Consider the following 20,361-nt stretch of genomic DNA (forward strand, 5'->3'; position numbering starts at 1 on the left):
GCCCGCATGGCAATACAACATCATAATAATATATATATATTTTTTTCTTTTTCATTTGCCCGGTCAACAACATTCCAAAAAATCTAACAGTCCACTCTCCCCCTTTCCCATTTTGGACACAGACTTTTTTTTCTTACCGTAATTCCTCTAATAGTAACCGGGTCTCAAATACAAGCCGGGTCTCTATTAATGGCCGGGTGCGCTCTTGAGCTAAGCAATTATAAGCCGGCCTCCTAATACAAGCCGGGTTACTAATATACTGAGCTGCATACTGAGCTAGTTACTTGATTTCACTTTGAAAACGTTGAAATGACCAGTGACCACCTGTAATTGCACTGTTTACTATTTCATACAGTACTTGGTTTCAATAAACGAACCCAATACATTTTACTGGGTTCAAACTGACACAAAATGTTGATTTATTCATTATGATCCGTTTGAAATTTGAAATATAGGCCTCCCTCTTATACAGGCCTCCTCCTAATACAAGCCTGGTACCCGCTACAGTTGAAACAAATACAAGCCGGGGTTACTATTAGAGGAATTACGGTATTTTACCTTTTTTTTTTTTTTGTACAAGTCTTTCATTTAGGTAAGTCTATAGATCCAAACGAATGGGTGGCCGCCGTTCCCGACTTGGATATCGGCGGTCACCACTGTCCATTTGTGGCGTCGGTGGCATGGACTTTGGTGCCGGGGTGTCGGCGTCATCATCACCCTCCTGGGTGGGTGAGGCCACTGTAGGCTCTTCCAGGGAAGGTAAGTCAATTGACACCGGCTGCATAGTTGGAATGTCATTCAAAAACAGCTCTGTAATTCCAGCGGTGGATTGGGGTTCCCTAGGGGTCTCTACACTCCCCAATAACTGCTCTGTGTGCCGTTTCCACACCAGATCGCTGTCTGTCTGTACTGTATAGGACAGCGGTCCTGTCTGTCGGACTACAGTGGCGGGCACCCACTTCGGTCCACGATGGTAGTTCCGTGCCAGTACGTGGTCACCAGCACTGAAAGCCCTGGTCTTGGCTCTCAATGCTCTTCTTCTTACTTGCTTATCCTGTTCATGCCACACAATTTCTGCTTCCTCTGGTGGTCTGAGAAGATCCAGGTTGGTGCGCAGCGGTCTCTTAAGGAGCTGTTCTGCGGGGGTTGCCTTGGTGGTTGCGTGTGCGGTGTTCCGGTAGGTTAAGAGGAAACCGTGAAGGCGTTGGTGGAGACTACCTTGTCCCTGTGACGCCTTTAGGCTGTGTTTCAAAGTCTGCACAAATCTCTCAGCTAACCCATTAGTTGCTGGGTGGTAGGGTGCAGATCTAATGTGTTTAACTCCGTTGACCTTTAAGAAAGTGTCCATCTCCTGAGAGATAAATTGGGGCCCATTGTCACTCACCAGTTGTTCTGGACACCCGAAACGGCTAAACATTTCCCCCAGTTTCTCAATGGTCCTCTCAGCCGTTGTGGATTTCATTATTGCCACTTCGGGCCATTTGCTGTGGGCGTCTACCGCCACAAGGAAAATTTTCTCTTCGTACGGCCCAGCAAAATCAACATGTAGCCGTTTCCATGGCTCACTTGGCCACTCCCAGGGGTGTAGTGGTGCCGGCTGGGGTGCATTACGGACCCGCTGACAGGTGGGGCATGTCTTAGCCTTTTCTTCGATGTTGCTGTCCAGCCCGGGCCACCAAAAATAGCTACGTCCGACCTCTTTCATACGGACCATGCCACAGTGTCCCGTATGAAGTTGTGGTAGCATGGACTTACGCAGCGAAGGAGGGATGACCACTCTTCTTCCCCAGAGCAGGCACCCAGCTTGAGTCGACAGTTCATGTTGTCTAGAGATGAAAGGCTTGAGCTCGGGTGTGTCCTTCATTCTCCCCCCCTTTACGATGGAGTCCATTACTTGTGAAAACACTGGGTCATTCCTAGTGGCCCTCCTCACCTGTTGCGCGGTGACTGGTGCATTCTCCACTTGACTGAAATAAAATATGTCAACCTGACCCGGGCCTGGCTTTGACACGGGTAATGGTAGCCTGGAGAGGCCGTCTGCGTTACCATGCAATTCTGACTTCCGATATTTAATTGCATAGTCATGGGCAGACAAGAGCAATGCCCATCTCTGCATCCTGCTCGCTGCGAGCGGTGGGATGCCCACATGCGGACCTAGTATGGTCGTGAGTGGCTTGTGGTCGGTCAGGAGTGTGAACCGTCTCCCGAACAGGTGCTGGTGAAATTTTCGTATGCCGAACACGATGCTTAGTGCTTCACGCTCTATTTGAGCGTAATTTGATTCAGCCTTGTTCAGTGTTCTGGACGCAAAAGCAATGGGTTTCTCTACCCCATCCAGCATGATATGGGAGATAACCGCCCCTACTCCGTATGGGGATGCGTCACAGGCCAGCTGTATCGGCAATGCCGGGTCAAAGTACGTTAAGGCCTCTGACCTCAGCAGCGTCTCTTTTGATGCTACGAAAGCCTTCTGACACTCCTCAGTCCAGGCCCATGGCTTCTCCCGACAGAGCAGTTGGTGCAGCGGCTTCAGCTCTGTCGAAAGACCCTTCATGAATTGTCCATAATAGTTCAGTAGTCCCAAGTATGAACGGAGTTGGGCCACATTTTGGGGGGCAGGAGCCTCCACAATGGCCTTAGTCTTTGAAGGAGCCTTGTGCAGCCCTGCAGCGTCAATTACATGGCCGAGGTATTCGATGGAAGACTGAAAAAATTCACATTTCCCTTTGTGGACTCTCAGTCCATAATCCTGCAGCCTCTGCAGGGTCTCATCCAGGTTCTGAAGATGGTCTTTGTCATCCTTCCCAGTCACCAGGATATCATCTAGGTAGCATTGTACCCCGGGCAACCCACACAAAATCTGATCCATCGCCCTTTGGAACAGAGCAGGGGCTGAGGTTATCCCGAATGCCAACCGACAGTACCTGAACAACCCTTTGTGGGTGTTAACCGTCAGAAACTCTCTGGAGTCTTGATCCACGTGCATCTGCAGGTACGCATGGCGGAGGTCAATTTTACTGAATTTCTGGCCGCCAGACAGGCCAGCGAACAAGTCCTCGATAAGAGGCAAGGGGTATTTCTCCACTTCCAGCACTGGGTTCAACGTAGTCTTGAAATCACCACATACCCTTATTTCCCCATCCTTTTTTACAATGGGCACGATGGGGGTACTCCAATCGCTGACGCTAACTGGCTCCAGCACCCCACTTTTCACCAGAGCATCCAGTTCCGCCTCCACCTTGGGCCTGATGGCGTAGGGCACTGGCCGCGCTTTTAAGAACTTAGGTGTGCTGCCTGGTTTAACTCTCAGCTTCACCGTAATGTCCTTCATGCTTCCGAGCTCCTTTTTAAAAACATCAGCATGTTTCTTAAGAACTGCGGGTAACCCTGTGTCCCCCTGTGTCACCAGTCGCACCGCGGGCCAGTCCAATTGTATTTTCTCCATCCACGCCCGTCCCAGTAAGGAGGGGTAGTCGCCATGCACCACATAGAGTGGTAGTTTAGCGTGCTGTCCGTTCAGCTCCACTTTGACCTCTGTGACCCCTTTTAGGGCCACCGCTTCTCCGGTATATGTCTTCAGCACCACTCGGGCTGGCCGCAGTGGTAGGTGTTTCAGTGTTTGTCGATACACTTTGTCTGACACCAGTGACACCGCCGCGCCGGTGTCTATCTCCATACGCACTGGTTTCCCCTCTAGCGAAGGTAACACCCAGTAGCCACTAGACCCACCCGCCACAGTTAGTATGTGTAGTGGATACTCCTCGTCAGAGGAGTCACTAACAGCCTTGTGTTCCACCTGGTATACGCCTTTCTTGGTCCTAGGTTTGAATGCCTCTTTTTGAAACCTAGGTTGTCTGTGCTGCGACGGTGCTTCGCTCCTCTTATTACGGCATGCCCGCTCAATGTGGCCCTTTTTGCCACTCCCCGGCACTCTAACTCCTTGCACCAACATTCCGTCGCTTGATGCCCTGGCTTGCCACACCGAAAACACATGCCCTGTCCTGACATTTGTCTTTGGTTTACATTAAAAACCTGATGCACTTTGGCAGACGCACTCAGTTGTTGTGCCTCTCTGGCTGCCAATTCCATTGACACACTGACATCAATGGCCTTTTGTAGGGTGAGCCCATGTTCTGTTAACAGTCTTTTTTGTGCTGCCTCACTTTGCAGTCCACACACAAGTCTATCCCTGACGGTGTCATTTAATACCTCATTAAATTCACAGTGTTCAGATAATTTCCTAAGTGCTGCTACAAACATCGTTACAGTTTCCCCCTCCTCTTGATTCCTCCTATGGAACCGAAACCGTTCCGCTATCAGGAGTGGTTTAGGAGAAAAGTGTCCCGTCAATGCAGTAACAATCTGTGCATATGTCATTTCCCCCGGTTTTATCGGTCGTACCAAACTCTGTAGAATGTTGAAAGTCCTTGCCCCAATCACACTCATAAACGTGGGCACAATCTTAATGTCTTTAATGTCATTTGCGAGCACAAAGAAATCAAATCTCTCCGTATATGAACTCCATTGTTCCACGCTCTCATCAAAGGGGCCGATACTCCCCAATATTCCAGCCATTGTTCTTGTTACGACATGCACTTCTTGTTTGTCCGTACTGTTATCACTGTCTGTGTCTAGATCCGACATTCACACACACATCAACGTTACCAGTCCGCCGCATAGCTCCGTTAGCCGCTCAGGGTACACGTATTAGCTCCGTTGCTAATGGCAACCAAATGTCCTCCACTTAGTTTCCAAAGTCCAACTTTTCTTTCGACCAAGGATGCCGCGCAGTTCCGTCGTCCTCGTCGCCAATTTGTTATATCTGATCTTGGTAATATAACAAGGATTCATCACAGACACGGAGGTACTCAGTAACGAGGCTTTATACTTGATAGCAGGTAAATACCATGACAACCACAGGTGTGCAATCACCACGTACATATACAGGGCGAGTACGGCGATCGCCCTGGGACAAACCCAACCCAATACATAACAATTTCTATCACAGATTTTTGAAATATTTATCAAAGACGTGTTACGGCGTCTTCGGCAGAATGAGCATGGCGGGGAATGACGAGTTTCGGCGTCTCCGGCGACTAAAGTGTTAATGTTATTGTCTCTCAGATTGACCAGGTGGTTGATGTTATGTTATTGTCTCTCATGTTATGTTATTGTCTCTCATGTTCTGTTATTGTCTCTCAGATCGACCAGGTGGTTGATGTTATGTTATTGTCTCATGTTATGTTATTGTCTCATGTTATGTTATGTTATTGTCTCATGTTATGTTATTGTCTCATGTTATGTTATTGTCTCATGTTATGTTATTGTCTCATGTTATGTTGTTGTCTCATGTTATGTTATTGTCTCATGTTATGTTATTGTCTCATGTTATGTTATTGTCTCTCATGTTATGTTATTGTCTCATGTTATGTTATTGTCTATCAGATGGAGGGAGGGGAGGATGAGGATGCAGGGAAGGGAAAGAGGAGGAAGAAGCCAGCGTACGCTGGTGGTCTGGTTCTCGACCCTAAAGTCGGTAAGTATGTTTAGTTGTGTATGTGTTACTGCTTTTCTTGACAGACATATTTCTGTATCTCTCAGGTTTATGTATTGATATGCATCTCTAATTATCTGCTGTCTCCTTGTATGTTTCTATGATACGTTTATGTATTTGTATACATTTGTTTCTCTTAATTCACTGTCTTCCTATAGCTTTCTATGGTAATTTTATGCATTCACATATTTCTCTATTTATAGCTTTCTATAGGTTTATGTATTTATATATCTATAGGTTTATGTATTCATACATATCTCTAGGTTTCTATAGGTTTATGTATTCATCTCTGTCTATATGTTTCTATGATCATTGTATGTATATATCTATAGGTTTATGTATTCATATACTGTATATCTCCATCTATAGGTTTCTATAGGTCTGTATTCATTTATATCTATAGCTTTATGTATCTCTCTCTATAGGTTTATGTATCCATCTCTGTGTCTATAGGTTTATGTATCCATCGCTCTGTCTCTATAGGTTTATGTATTCATCTCAGTCTATAGGTTTATGTATTCATCTCTCTGTCTATAGGTTTATGTATTCATCTCTGTCTATAGGTTTATGTATTCATCTCTCTGTCTATAGGTTTATGTATTCATCTCTCTATAGGTTTATGTATTCATCTCTGTCTCTATAGGTTTCTATGATAAGTTTGTGCTGCTGCTGGACTTCAACAGTCTGTACCCGTCCATCATCCAGGAGTTCAACATCTGTTTCACCACCGTCCAGAGAGAGGTCCACAACACCAGGAAGAAGGGCGAGGTGTGTATATCTATATATATATATTTATTTATTTTTTACCCAGGGACAGTGCACATTAATCAACATCTTCAGTTTCCACATCAATGTAAATTTGAGAAGAACCAGAGAACCAGGAGCTTCTTGCTGTGAGGCAGCAGAGAGAGAACCAGGAGCTTCTTGTTGTGATGCAGCAGAGAGAGAACCAGGAGCTTCTTGTTGTGAGGCAGCAGTGAGAGAACCAGGAGCTTCTTGTTGTGATGCAGCAGAGAGAGAACCAGGAGCTTCTTGTTGTGAGGCAGCAGTGAGAGAACCAGGAGCTTCTTGTTGTGAGGCAGCAGAGAGAGAACCAGGAGCTTCTTGTTGTGAGGCAGCAGAGAGAGAACCAGGAGCTTCTTGTTGTGAGGCAGCAGTGAGAGAACCAGGAGCTTCTTGTTGTGAGGCAGCAGAGAGAGAACCAGGAGCTTCTTGTTGTGAGGCAGCAGTGAGAGAGAGAACCAGGAGCTTCTTGCTGTGAGGCAGCAGAGCGAGAACCAGGAGCTTCTTGTTGTGAGGCAGCAGTGAGAGAACCAGGAGCTTCTTGTTGTGAGGCAGCAGTGAGAGAGAGAACCAGGAGCTTCTTGTTGTGAGGCAGCAGAGAGAGAGAGAACCAGGAGCTTCTTGTTGTGAGGCAGCAGAGAGAGAACCAGGAGCTTCTTGTTGTGAGGCAGCAGTGAGAGAACCAGGAGCTTCTTGTTGTGAGGCAGCAGAGAGAGAACCAGGAGCTTCTTGTTGTGAGGCAGCAGAGAGAGAACCAGGAGCTTCTTGTTGTGAGGCAGCAGTGAGAGAGAACCAGGAGCTTCTTGCTGTGAGGCAGCAGAGAGAGAACCAGGAGCTTCTTGCTGTGAGGCAGCAGTGAGAGAACCAGGAGCTTCTTGTTGTGATGCAGCAGAGAGAGAACCAGGAGCTTCTTGTTGTGAGGCAGCAGTGAGAGAACCAGGAGCTTCTTGTTGTGAGGCAGCAGTGAGAGAACCAGGAGCTTCTTGTTGTGAGGCAGCAGAGAGAGAGAACCAGGAGCTTCTTGTTGTGAGGCAGCAGTGAGAGAACCAGGAGCTTCTTGTTGTGAGGCAGCAGTGAGAGAGAGAACCAGGAGCTTCTTGTTGTGAGGCAGCAGAGAGAGAACCAGGAGCTTCTTGTTGTGAGGCAGCAGTGAGAGAGAGAACCAGGAGCTTCTTGTTGTGATGCAGCAGAGAGAGAACCAGGAGCTTCTTGTTGTGAGGCAGCAGTGAGAGAACCAGGAGCTTCTTGTTGTGAGGCAGCAGAGAGAGAACCAGGAGCTTCTTGTTGTGAGGCAGCAGTGAGAGAACCAGGAGCTTCTTGTTGTGAGGCAGCAGAGAGAGAGAGAACCAGGAGCTTCTTGCTGTGAGGCAGCAGAGAGAGAGAGAACCAGGAGCTTCTTGCTGTGAGGCAGCAGTGAGAGAACCAGGAGCTTCTTGTTGTGAGGCAGCAGAGAGAGAGAACCAGGAGCTTCTTGCTGTGAGGCAGCAGAGAGAGAGAACCAGGAGCTTCTTGTTGTGAGGCAGCAGAGAGAGAACCAGGAGCTTCTTGCTGTGAGGCAGCAGAGAGAGAGAGAACCAGGAGCTTCTTGCTGTGAGGCAGCAGAGAGAGAGAACCAGGAGCTTCTTGCTGTGAGGCAGCAGTGAGAGAACCAGGAGCTTCTTGTTGTGAGGCAGCAGTGAGAGAACCAGGAGCTTCTTGTTGTGAGGCAGCAGTGAGAGAGAGAACCAGGAGCTTCTTGTTGTGAGGCAGCAGTGAGAGAACCAGGAGCTTCTTGCTGTGAGGCAGCAGTGAGAGAACCAGGAGCTTCTTGCTGTGAGGCAGCAGTGAGAGAACCAGGAGCTTCTTGTTGTGAGGCAGCAGAGAGAGAGAGAACCAGGAGCTTCTTGTTGTGAGGCAGCAGTGAGAGAACCAGGAGCTTCTTGCTGTGAGGCAGCAGTGAGAGAACCAGGAGCTTCTTGCTGTGAGGCAGCAGTGAGAGAACCAGGAGCTTCTTGTTGTGAGGCAGCAGTGAGAGAACCAGGAGCTTCTTGCTGTGAGGCAGCAGTGAGAGAGAACCAGGAGCTTCTTGCTGTGAGGCAGCAGTGAGAGAGAGGGAACCCTAGATATTTTTCACTTATTTCAAGAAATCTTGCCAAGCCAAATTTGCTTTCTGGCAGATTATTTTACATATTTGCTTAAAACTAGTTTTTATGTCTTATTTTTGTCAGATACAGTTGGATAAAGTGGGAACGGGGTATACCGGAAATGTATTGTGTTTACTGCAGAGAGGAGGGACTGGGAGACCCACGTTACTGACCAAACACACACACTGTTGGAATGTAGAACTATTATGTGTGCGTGCTACTGACGAGTGATCCAAGTTCTTCCAGAACCACGGCGGCCGCCACACGACCCCTGCCCTCTGTTGTTATCGACTGTTTCCATGGTAACAGGAGGAGGCGGAGGAGATCCCGGAGGTTCCAGACGCGGGCCTGGAGATGGGGATCCTGCCCAAGGAGATCAGGAAGCTGGTGGAGAGGAGGCAGCAAGTCAAACAGATGATGAAACAACAGAACATTAACCCCGACCTCTATCTGCAGGTACACTCATAGTACATTACATATATACAGTCAAATAAATGGTGCATTTATATAGCGCTTTTACAGTACATATACATACACACTAGGGGTGTAAAGGTACACGTATCCGAATAGAATATTTGTTGACAGCCCTACAAGTACAATTAGTTACTGCACACTACATCACCCCTGAGTGGAATATGGAAAGCCAAACTTTCCCCCACTGTACCGAAAACCCGTACCGAACCTTGACTTCAAAACCGAGGTACGTACCGTACCATGGGTTTTGTTACACCCCTGATACACACACGCATACATACATACATACATACATACATACATACATACATACATACATACATACATACATACATACATACATACATACATACATACATATATACACACATACAGGAGCAGTTTCATTCCTTCTCAATACTTCCCATCATTATAATAATAATAATAATACTTCGTTTTATATAGCGCCTTTCAGAGGACCCAAGGTCGCTTTACATAAGGGGGGGGGGGGGGGGGGAGATAACAAGTCAACAAACATAGTGGACAGACACAACACATAACATATAAAGTGAGAAGGTTAGGGGTTGAAGGCCAGGTTGAAAAGGTGGGTTTTGAGCAGTTTTTTTTAAATGAGTCCAGAGTTGGGGTGGTGCGGAGTTGGATCTGGATCTGGATCTGGTACAAGTTGATCTTTGTCTCATCTGTCCATAAGCTGTTGTTCCAGAAACTCTAATCTGGTCTTCATGTTCCCGAGGCTCGCCAATGGTTTACATCTTGTGGTGATTAAACACTGGTGAAGTCTTCTCTTGATTGTTGACTCTGACACAGATACGACCTCCTGGAGAGTGGTCTTGATCACCACACACTCTCTCTTACAGGGTCACCCGTACAGGCTAACAGACCCACAGCACAGTCACACACAGGCTTCAGCAGGACAGTGTTGTGTAGGGCTGACCTTTAATTTTCTTTTGGAATTCGAAGCTTTGGGGCCGAGATTTTTTTTTATTTTTTTTTATTATATACTGTTGTGGGACTTGTACAGCACTTTGTTCAACTTTGTCAGTGCTGTAAAGTTTAAACCTTTTTAAATCTTAGACAAAAACACTTTGCTTCCATGAAATATTGTAAGCCGTCATTTGAGGCTTTATAAAAGCAGCACAATGAACACAAATCTGTCAGTGCAGAGTCCGACCTCATCTTAAATAACAAACAGCATTACTTGTTGTAGTTAACAAGAGAGGCAGAGTTGATTTTGCAAAATAAAAATATATATATATTTTTTTATAATTTTTTTACATAATCGAATTTTATTTTCATATTCGAATCCCATGCCCATCGAACGAAGCTTCGAAGTATTTAAGACAGCCCTAGTGTTGTGTGCAGGGTGCCCTGACCATGATATCTCCATCTGTCTTTACAGTATGACATCCGTCAGAAGGCTCTGAAGCTGACGGCTAACAGCATGTATGGCTGTCTGGGATTCAGCTTCAGCCGCTTCTACGCCAAGCCACTGGCCGCCCTGGTCACTCACCAAGGACGAGAGGTGGGACTCACTCACTCACTCACTCACTCACTCACTCACTCACTCACTCACTCACTCACTCACTCACTCACTCTCACACACACACACACACACACACACACACACACACACACACACACACACACACACACACACACACACACACACACACTCTCTCTCTCTCCCCCCTAGCCTTTCTCCATTTCTCTCTCTTCCCTTAGCCTTTCTCTCCATCTCTCTCTTTCTCCCCCCTAGCCCCACCCTCTCTCTTTCTCTTGGATCGAGTTGTCCAAATTGTCCGTGCTCTCTCTTTTGGGAAAATAATTCCGAAATTGTTCAATGAGCCCTTCTATGTGGCTTCAAATAATTTTGTTGCAACATTCTGTTCCTCCAAAAAGCAATCAAGCTGAGTAAATACCCCCAAATCTCTGCTGATTATTATTGGAGTGCCACAAACGGAGTTTCCTAATCCAGTGCGATCCAATTGGAAACAATAAACGAAGCATGTAGTCCTTTTTCGTTGACTCTTGTTGCAGTTTTTCTGCAAAAATTATTATAATATTTTTTTAAAGAAAGCTAGCGGTTCCGTTTTAAATTCAGCATGTCTAGTTTCCAAGTGCCGCTGTAATTTACTTGGCTTAAAGCTCTCGTTAGCAAGGATATTGTAACACAAAGCACACTGTGGTCTCAGGTTATCTTCTTGGCCAGTCCAAGTAAATCCATATGCAAGGTATTTAGTATCATACCGGTAACTTCTTTTACTCAGTTTAGTTTTAGTAGTGCTGGTGTCGCTACTACTATCTGTTTTTCTTTTGCCAGCATTTGGAACACACGGCCGATCACAAATATCTGAGTACACATCGTCTCACAAAAGACCAGATGTGGCCTCCGCGATTATACCTGCGCAGGATGTAGTGAGATGTGTATTCCGTTGATGAAGGGGCGAGACATGGCAAATACACACAGCTGCCAGGTGGAAAACTCTATCTGAGTTGGGCTCGTCTGTTTTAGTTTTTTTTTGTTTCCAATGCCCCACTGTTACCTAACCGTGACCCCACTAAAAAAAAAAAAAAATGGATCATGCTGAATTTTTACTGGTACACGCATTACAAAAACCTTTTGTAAAACATTCATTTCCTGTGGCATTTTTATATACTTTGGACCTGTACTACATAAGACTTCCGGCTATGGAACCATTATGTTTTCCAGCTCCTACCTCTCAGCTGGAACTTAAAAACATAAAAACAGGCTTCTGGCAACCAGTAAACAGAAATGTGAGTACACAAAACTTTTACTTCAGTGTGTTCAAACCTTTGTTACTCTATTTCATTAGCACTAAAAGTGATGGGAGATACAGATGCATACATACACATTACTTGCATACATATATAGATACATACATAGATACATACATACATAGATGGATACATAGATACATATAGTTGCATACATACATATATTGATTGAAACCTTTATTTATACTCCGGTGAGCTCTGAGGTGAGGCCACCTCATTTACAGAACTGCAGAGTGTACAACAAAATAGAACAACATTCAAAAATAGAACTAAATATCCGTTCAGAAATTAGTGTTTGAGAGGTTTTAGTAAACGGACGCCAACATAATTTTTTTCCAAAATCCATTTCTGCCATCCACCTCAGTGCATTCTGAAGTGTGAGTCACTTCTCATTTTCACCTACTTCCTATATTCCCCCCCCCCCCCCCCCCCCCCCCCCACGTGGGGTATCGTTGGAAGCGGACACTCAAGCGGACTCTACAAAGCTGACCAATCATTTTCGCCATCAGAGGTGATTGGTCAATTCTTGAGCATATAATGTCCGACGTGGTCATTTGCCTGTAAAAAGACGCTCGCCTGACATATCGTCATGTAACTCGAGAACCGAGGCACGGAATTGGTCGAGTGAGGTGAAGAACAGCGGCAAATAGATGTTTTGAACGGTATATTATATGTTCGGCGAAAAGCTTGCAAAGTGCCGTGACGTGCCTACATGGGCATGATGGCCCGATTTCGGGCCGGTACGTGGTTCAATTCCATAAGGAAACAAAGAACTTCCAACTTTAACTTTGACTGAATTTCATTCCAGGACTTTGGGGCTGCATAAGATAATGCTGTCCTGCCGAGTCCTGTCCTAGTCCGTGTAACTTTAAGTGTGATCCAGTTACTAGATTGTGTTTGATGGGCTGGAGCATTCCTGTCCAACAGGGCAGCTACGGTATATATGGTGGCTGTTTGCCGGTCAACGTCTGGAAAATGTCGATGATAGTCTCGCTGAGCTGCCAACCAACCTTACCGTAAAGGACTCCATGGTGTATATCATACCTATCTCCAGTAATAAAAAAAGTGCAGAGTGGTACACAGAGTTCAAGGGTTTCAGAGTGGAAGCTGAAGCATGACGATAAATGACATCTCCATAATCAAGAACAGATAAAAGTATTGACTCAACAATAATTTTCCGACAGAATTGAGGCAATCTTGAGCGATTTCTGTATAAAATGTAAAGGTAAATTTGTTTGTCTATCCACAAGCCCAGATATTTATATTCAGTGACTCTGCTAATTTGTGTCTACCATTTAGTTATGATATCTGTAAACTATTGTAATCTAAATGTTTTGCCCTGGAAAATATCATCACGTTTTCAGTAGCTAACTGCACAGAATCCGCCATACAATAGATAACCGTGTCATCAGCATATAAATGGGCTTGACAGGATCCATTTTTTTTTTTGATCCACTTTTTCTCCCATTTTTCCATATTTTCTCCCATCCCAATTTTCGTATCATCCAATTCAACCCTCCCCTGTCACGAACGCTGTTTCTTGCCTCCCACAAGCCGGCTGCAATGTGGACTAAGTCATACATAGCACAAGTCCCCTCCGGTACTTGAGGTAACAGCAGTCGCATCTTTTCACCTGCGCAGCTCGATCTCTCAGTGTCGAGGAGTAACGCGTGGGAGGCTCACGCTGCCCCCGACACTTCCTGATTCTACTGCGCAGGCGCACCAACCGACTTGTAGGAGTCGCTTGTTCACAACGTTCGATCCCCACCCTTCAGTTTTTCCCTCCCCGTAATACGGCCAATGTGTATTACTGCGGACGACCAGCCAAACTGAAAAACAATGTGGAGAGCTGGATTCGAACACGCGAATCCTAGCGTCTCCACACTGGTGGCGAGTGCCTTGCCCACTACACCACCTAGCCGCCCTACAGGATCCATTTAAAGATGATAAAATATTGTTTATGTAGATTTAGAAGAGGACAGGGCCCAGCACCGAACCCTGCGGAACTCCCTTGCCTATGGATAGAAACTCAGACCGTACCTCAGACCGTACCTCAGACCGTACATGGCCAGCTCTCACACACTGACGCCTGGATGTTAAATAGTCATGAAACCAACTAAGGGCATTGTCATCCAGACCAATACTAGTTAGTCTATGCAGTAGAAGGGAGTGATTGACTATATCGAAGACCTTCGAAAGGTCTATGAAAAGTGCTGTGCAATGTTTTTTATTATCCGAGGCTGAGCTAATCTCATTCACAACCAGTGTAATTGCAGAGGTTGTACTATGCTGGGCTCTGAAACCAGTCTGATGAGGACTAGGCACTGAGTTAATTGAACGAAAATGTTTGAGCTGATTGTTTACTAGTGACTCCAATACTTTTGCCAAACAGGGCAGCCTAGAGATGGGTCTATAGTTATCTAAATTAACTCTCTCACCGCCCCCTCATGAAGTGGGAGTACACTAGCTGATTTCCACTCAAGAGGAAGCTTACCAGAGGCAACAGAGCTATTAAATATGTAAGTCAACTGTTCAGTAATAACTGGAGCAGCCAGTTTGATAAAGTAAGCCTCCAGGTCATCTTCACCAGTAGAGCACTTATTGTCTAATGCTACTACTGCTTGATAAACCTCATCAAGTGTAAATGGGATGAGAGACAATTTTGAATGAGGAGACATTTGACCCTGATTATCAGTTGCAGCAACTGACAGTGACCCAGTTATATTTCTGTCAAAACAAGTCCTGCCTCAGAAAAATGCTGGTTAAATAACTGACTGATGTTCTTATCAGAGATCTCATGGTTGTTGAATTCAATATGGGTGGGAATATACATACATGCTATGTATGTATTGTATGCATGTGTGCATTCATCACACAAGCATATTATTCAATTAAATATTAACAATAGTTTGCAGGAAAACCAATGATCTCAGATCTTTTAATATACATACATCCACAAGATGGCAGTGTTGGACCACATTTCCCCACTCTTTCTCTCTCGTCCAATCTATTTCATCCTTGTTCTTATTCTCTCCATCACTCTCCCTGTCCTTTCCACCCTCCACCTCTCATTTCTCTCCCTCCTGCTCTATCTAAATCTGTTTATCTCTCTCTCCTCGGCTGAGAATGTTGTTTTTGTCATAATAGGAGAATTGTTTAATCCTTTGATACTGATAGCCCCACATTACCATTTACCATTAACATGATGCCACGCAGGCGCACATACAGGAGCCCATCCTCTCCCTGCCACAGTACACACCACACACACACACACACACACACACACACACACACACACACACACACACACACACACACACACACAGGCCTGGAGAGTAATGGATTACATATAATCGGATTACAAAAAAAACATCTGCAGCAATCCATCCGTAATCCATTCTAGTTAGTGCTTTAAACACGGCGATCGGAACTTAAACTAATACAAAATACTAATATAACTTACTTAAATGCTTAAATGGGTGGTTACCTCTTGAGTTATTCAGAGACCTCTTTGAAAGGACAAATGTATTTTGACGATGTGATCATAGGCAAAAGAAAATAGTGGAATTAGTGATGATGACATGATTAAAGTAAGTGGCCAGGCTCCCGCTCTTCTGGTGTGAACAGCCAGACTGCTGCTCTTCTGCTGTGAACAGCCAGACTGCTGCTCTTCTGCTGTGAACAGCCAGACTGCTGCTCTTCTGGTGTGAACAGCCAGACTGCTGCTCTTCTGGTGTGAACAGCCAGACTGCTGCTCTTCTGGTGTGAACAGCCAGACTCCTGCTCTTCTGCTGTGAACAGCCAGACTCCTGCTCTTCTGCTGTGAACAGCCAGACTGCTGCTCTTCTGGTGTGAACAGCCAGACTGCTGCTCTTCTGGTGTGAACAGCCAGACTGCTGCTCTTCTGGTGTGAACAGCCAGACTGCTGCTCTTCTGGTGTGAACAGCCAGGCTCCTGCTCTTCTGCTGTGAACAGCCAGACTGCTGCTCTTCTGGTGTGAACAGCCAGACTGCTGCTCTTCTGGTGTGAACAGCCAGACTCCTGCTCTTCTGCTGTGAACAGCCAGGCTCCTGCTCTTCTGCTGTGAACAGCCAGGCTCCTGCTCTTCTGCTGTGAACAGCCAGGCTCCTGCTCTTCTGCTGTGAACAGCCAGACTCCTGCTCTTCTGCTGTGAACAGCCAGACTCCTGCTCTTCTGCTGTGAACAGCCAGACTCCTGCTCTTCTGGTGCGAACAGCCAGGCTCCTGCTCTTCTGGTGCGAACAGCCAGACTTATTATTATAATTTTCATTGAAAAGGTATTTATCAAGAAGAGACGACTGCAAACGGTTCTAGTAAGGTGCTGAAAGGTTCTAGTGAGGTGCTGAAAGGTTCTAGTAAGGTGCTGAAAGGTTCTAGTAAGGTGTTTGAAAGGTTCTAGTAAGGTGCTGAAAGGTTCTAGTAAGGTGCTGAACGGGTCTAGTAAGGTGCTGAACGGGTCTAGTAAGGTGCTGAACGGGTCTAGTAAGGTGCTGAAAGGTTCTAGTAAGGTGCTGAAAGGTTCTAGTAAGGTGCTGAACGGGTCTAGTAAGGTGCTGAACGGGTCTAGTAAGGTGCTGAACGGGTCTAGTAAGGTGCTGAAAGGTTCTAGTAAGGTGCTGGATGAACAAATTTCTTTCAGTCTGGTATTTTGGCTTCTTGCTATTACCAGAGATGGTCCCTGTCCTTAACAACTTCCGTGTTCATAAGTGTGTAAAAGGTGTGTGGTTTGGTCATTTATTTTCGCTAATGTGTCACCGTTTTACTCTACTACAAGCTGCACACTTCAAATTCGCCAGGAGCGCCCTGGAGTTAATAACAAGCACACCCAAATGAATGAGGAAGTTTGCCATGCGGCACTTCTAGTAGAATAGCGCCGGGGGGGGGGGTGACTAAGTGGTTTTCAGAAGGCTGAGTTACATATTATGCCCAGAAACGTTCAAACGGGTCACATGGAGAATCTTCCACTCCTTTTTCACATCAATGATTAGATTAAAATGTATTGTCATCATACAGCAGTGGCGGCTGGCCACTAGGGGCACTCGGGCGCCCCCCCCCCCCTGGTTAACCCTGGTTAAAAGAGAGGAGAATAAGATTTTTTTTGTTTTGTTTTATAGCCCTATAAATAATGTAAACATGTTTAAAATGAATAATATTTACTCATTTTAAGTATGTTTGTGTTTCCAATGCACAATATAACGTTAATATATCAAATAAAAATAATCGTTTTCCTGAACAGGAAGTGACTCACTGTCTGATAGAGAATACGTTCCGTTACCGTAGCCGCATTCTCCTCGCCGTATTTCTCTCGGGCTAGACGCAATAGCGCTCTGAGTGCGCGTGCACGCCATGCACTGTTTCATCGCTGTATCCGTCGCAGCCAATCAGTGCGTAACGCGCTGTGCGTTGAAATATGATGTATTATGATGGAACACAGGCGCGTTTTGAAGCGGTCTAAGCAGCAGCGTCTATAATTTCCGTAGTCTCATTTCGCGGAGACGCTCTCTGATTGGCCGACGTCAGTTTTTTCCGTAGCCGCATTTCGCGGAGACGCTCTCTCTGATTGGCCAACGGCAGTTTCTGTTGTAGCTGACTTGTGTTGTTGTGATGCAGCTATTTGTCTTACAGCGTGACGGCAAGTTCTTTCGACGGTTAAGCTTAGGCACTCTTTCAAAGTTGGTTAAGGTTAGAGTTTGTCTTAGAGCATGGCGATAGGAACGCCAGGTAGTATAGCTATATATGGATGCAGTGTGGACATGCATGGACAATGGACATCAACACAGTCTGAACAGTGGAGTGGATATACTTTATCAATGCTAACAAGCTAATAGCTGGATGCAGTCTCGACCACGTAAACAGTGAGTTAATTCGGTCTCTCGCTCTCTCTCTCGCTCTCGCTCTCGCTCTCGCTCTCGCTCTCTCTCTCTCTCTCTCTCTCTCTCTCTCTCTCTCTCTCTCTCTCTCTCTCTCTCTCTCTCTCTAGCCTTGGCTCGTTTAACAATATGCAAAATATGTGTACAGCCAGGGACCGAAACTAAAGCCCGCCGCCCGCCAGGGGCGGTCTGTTTTTACCTTTGGCGCATGACACTTAGAGGGCTGCCCGCCGTGTGTCGTGTAGTTCATAAGCAGGCCCCTAAAAATATTTGTATGCGAACGGTAAAAATCAATTACGCGCACGCTGTGCGAATACAGATTATAGCCTCTCTCGTCTTTTTTTTCCTCCGCTGCGAGATCGTTAAAAAACTACAAGTCCCACATTGCACTCAAGCCAACGGTCCAATCACAGTAGAGTGAAGTGACTGGTTTCATGGGAAATAAAGCAAATGACCAATCGGAAGCTCTCATTTTTCTTGTTTACTTCCTGAAACTCCGCGATCAGGGCTCTCGTTTTCCGAGACACCAACTTATTATAGTCTCTCTTACCAATAGCAATAGATTTTAGAACACCTAGATTTATCGATAGCAATAGTAATATAACGTTAATGCAACAAAACGAATGCCTTGCTTTGTTAATCATAACGTTGATGCAGTAGCGTATGTCGGTGTGTTGGCTGTAACGGACATGACAATAACATAACGTGTACACATTAAAATTGCGATAATCTATTCTAACATTTTCAAATCGATGCAGTTGAATTCCCCCTTAGGATCGATGCATTGTTACACCCCTACACCAAAGTCACTGGCCCACTGTGTATCTGTGTGTATAATAACTTGGCTAGCGTTATCAACAGCAGAGGTGGGCAATGGGTCCAGCTGCAGCACCGGAGTGCAAGCGATGTGATGTAATTGGCAGACTCAACTGTCAATCAATGGTCTACCTGACACGCAAACTCAAACAATGTTTCTGTACTGGAGGTGTGATTGATTGATTGATTGAAAACTTTATTAACAGATTGCAGAATGGGTACAATACAGTACAGCTCAATACACACAATTGTTAAGGGGATGCAGACCAGAGAAAGACTTTCGTCTTGTTTACATCAGGGTCCCCCATTTCAATTAATCAGGAAAGTGTACAGTAGGAAAGTGTACAGTATTTCAATAGGCAACCCTGAAAGGATTATTTTTCTAGAAGAGCAACACAGCCAAAACAGACAGTGGAGCTGTTTGCAGATAGCAAGCATTTTGACTTATTGCGTGGTGGCGATGTCTCGCAGATAATACAACTACAAGTATGATTATATAATATATATTTTATTTAAAAAAAAATTGTATATATAAAATATATATTGGCAGGTAAGAAATATGCTTGGCGGGTAGACTCTTCCCATCTACCCGCCACTGGCCGGTGAGTCAAAAAGTTAATTTCGCTCCCTGTGTACAGCCCTGTATTCATACTGAAGTTATTCTTGGTATATAATACTACACATACACTAGGTCTGATTGTGTAACGAATCGATTCCACGTCGCGCTGTGTGTGAGAGAGAGAAGGAGAGATAGAGGGGGATACTAATTAATTCCGCCCCCCCCCCCGTGAAGATTTCACGAGCCGCTACTGTCATACAGCACAGGTACAGTACAACGAAAAGAAGTTTGGCATCCAACCAGAGTGCAAATGTAACAGTCAAGTGCAATGGTAATCTACAATGTATTGTACCGGAGATTAAACTGGGTATATAGCAATATACACCTTAAGCATCGGACGGCACACATGCTGGTCGCAACGAGAAAGACTAAGAAGAAGCCGGGGAAGTTCTTTGTTTTGACTAGCGCCTCGGAATCAATGGCAGTGGACGGCCATTTTGGATAATCATGCCGAATTAACGCCAGTACACACATTACCAAAACCTTTGTAAAACACACATTTTCCGTGGGATTGTTATCAACATTGGACCTGTACTAGATACGACTTCAGGCTATGGAACAGTTATGTTTTCCAGCTCCTACCTCTCAAGCTGGAACTGAAAAATGGGCATCTGGCAACAAGTAAACAGAAATGTGAGTAAACTAAACTTTTACTTTAGTGTGTTCACACTCATTTCATTAGCCCTCAGAGTGAAGAAAAGAGACCAGACTCATGCATGTGCACACAGTCTACACACAGTCCTCATAGCCCTCCTAGTTACACATACACACAGTCCTCATAACCATCCTAGTTACACACAGTCCTCATATCCCTCCTAGTTACACACAGTCCTCATATCCCTCCTAGTTACACATACAGTCCTCATATCCCTCCTAGTTACACACAGTCCTCATATCCCTCCTAGTTACACATACAGTCCTCATATCCCACCTAGTTACACACGTCCTCATATCCCACCTAGTTACACACAGTCCTCATATCCCTCCTAGTTACACATACACACAGTCCTCATATACCCGTCCTAGTTAGACAGACACACAGTCCTCATATCCCTCCTAGTTACACACACACCGGTCAGAGTGCAGGGTTGCCTGCAGTGCAGTGCCTTGCTCAAGGGCACTCAGTCAGCATATCTTCTCCTTGTGCTTCGAAGTAGTATTAAAATTATGATGATGGAATGTTTGCGGCCATCTGTACCAAATGTTTTCTCGTGTCTATAGAATAATACCATTATAGGCCAGGGCATCTCTGCAACACAACAATACATTATTTAAAACTGTCTTTTGACACACATTACACCTTTAT

The 20,361-nt window shown here is 45.4% G+C and overlaps 1 protein-coding gene across 1 annotated transcript in view; it reads left to right on the top strand.

Annotated features, from left to right (window-relative positions):
- pola1 (polymerase (DNA directed), alpha 1) overlaps nucleotides 1-20,361 on the top strand; it is a 206,249-nt gene that overhangs the window by 40,520 nt on the left and 145,368 nt on the right. The window contains exons 23-26 of the mRNA XM_084326141.1: nucleotides 5,446-5,536; nucleotides 6,198-6,322; nucleotides 8,770-8,916; nucleotides 10,334-10,456. Of these exons, the coding sequence (XP_084182267.1) occupies nucleotides 5,446-5,536; nucleotides 6,198-6,322; nucleotides 8,770-8,916; nucleotides 10,334-10,456 (486 nt within the window). The remainder of the gene's footprint in view (nucleotides 1-5,445; nucleotides 5,537-6,197; nucleotides 6,323-8,769; nucleotides 8,917-10,333; nucleotides 10,457-20,361) is intronic.

Source organism: Notolepis coatsorum (assembly GCF_963971535.1).
Source record: "Notolepis coatsorum genome assembly, chromosome: 12".
Classification (NCBI taxonomy): domain Eukaryota; kingdom Metazoa; phylum Chordata; class Actinopteri; order Aulopiformes; family Paralepididae; genus Notolepis; species Notolepis coatsorum.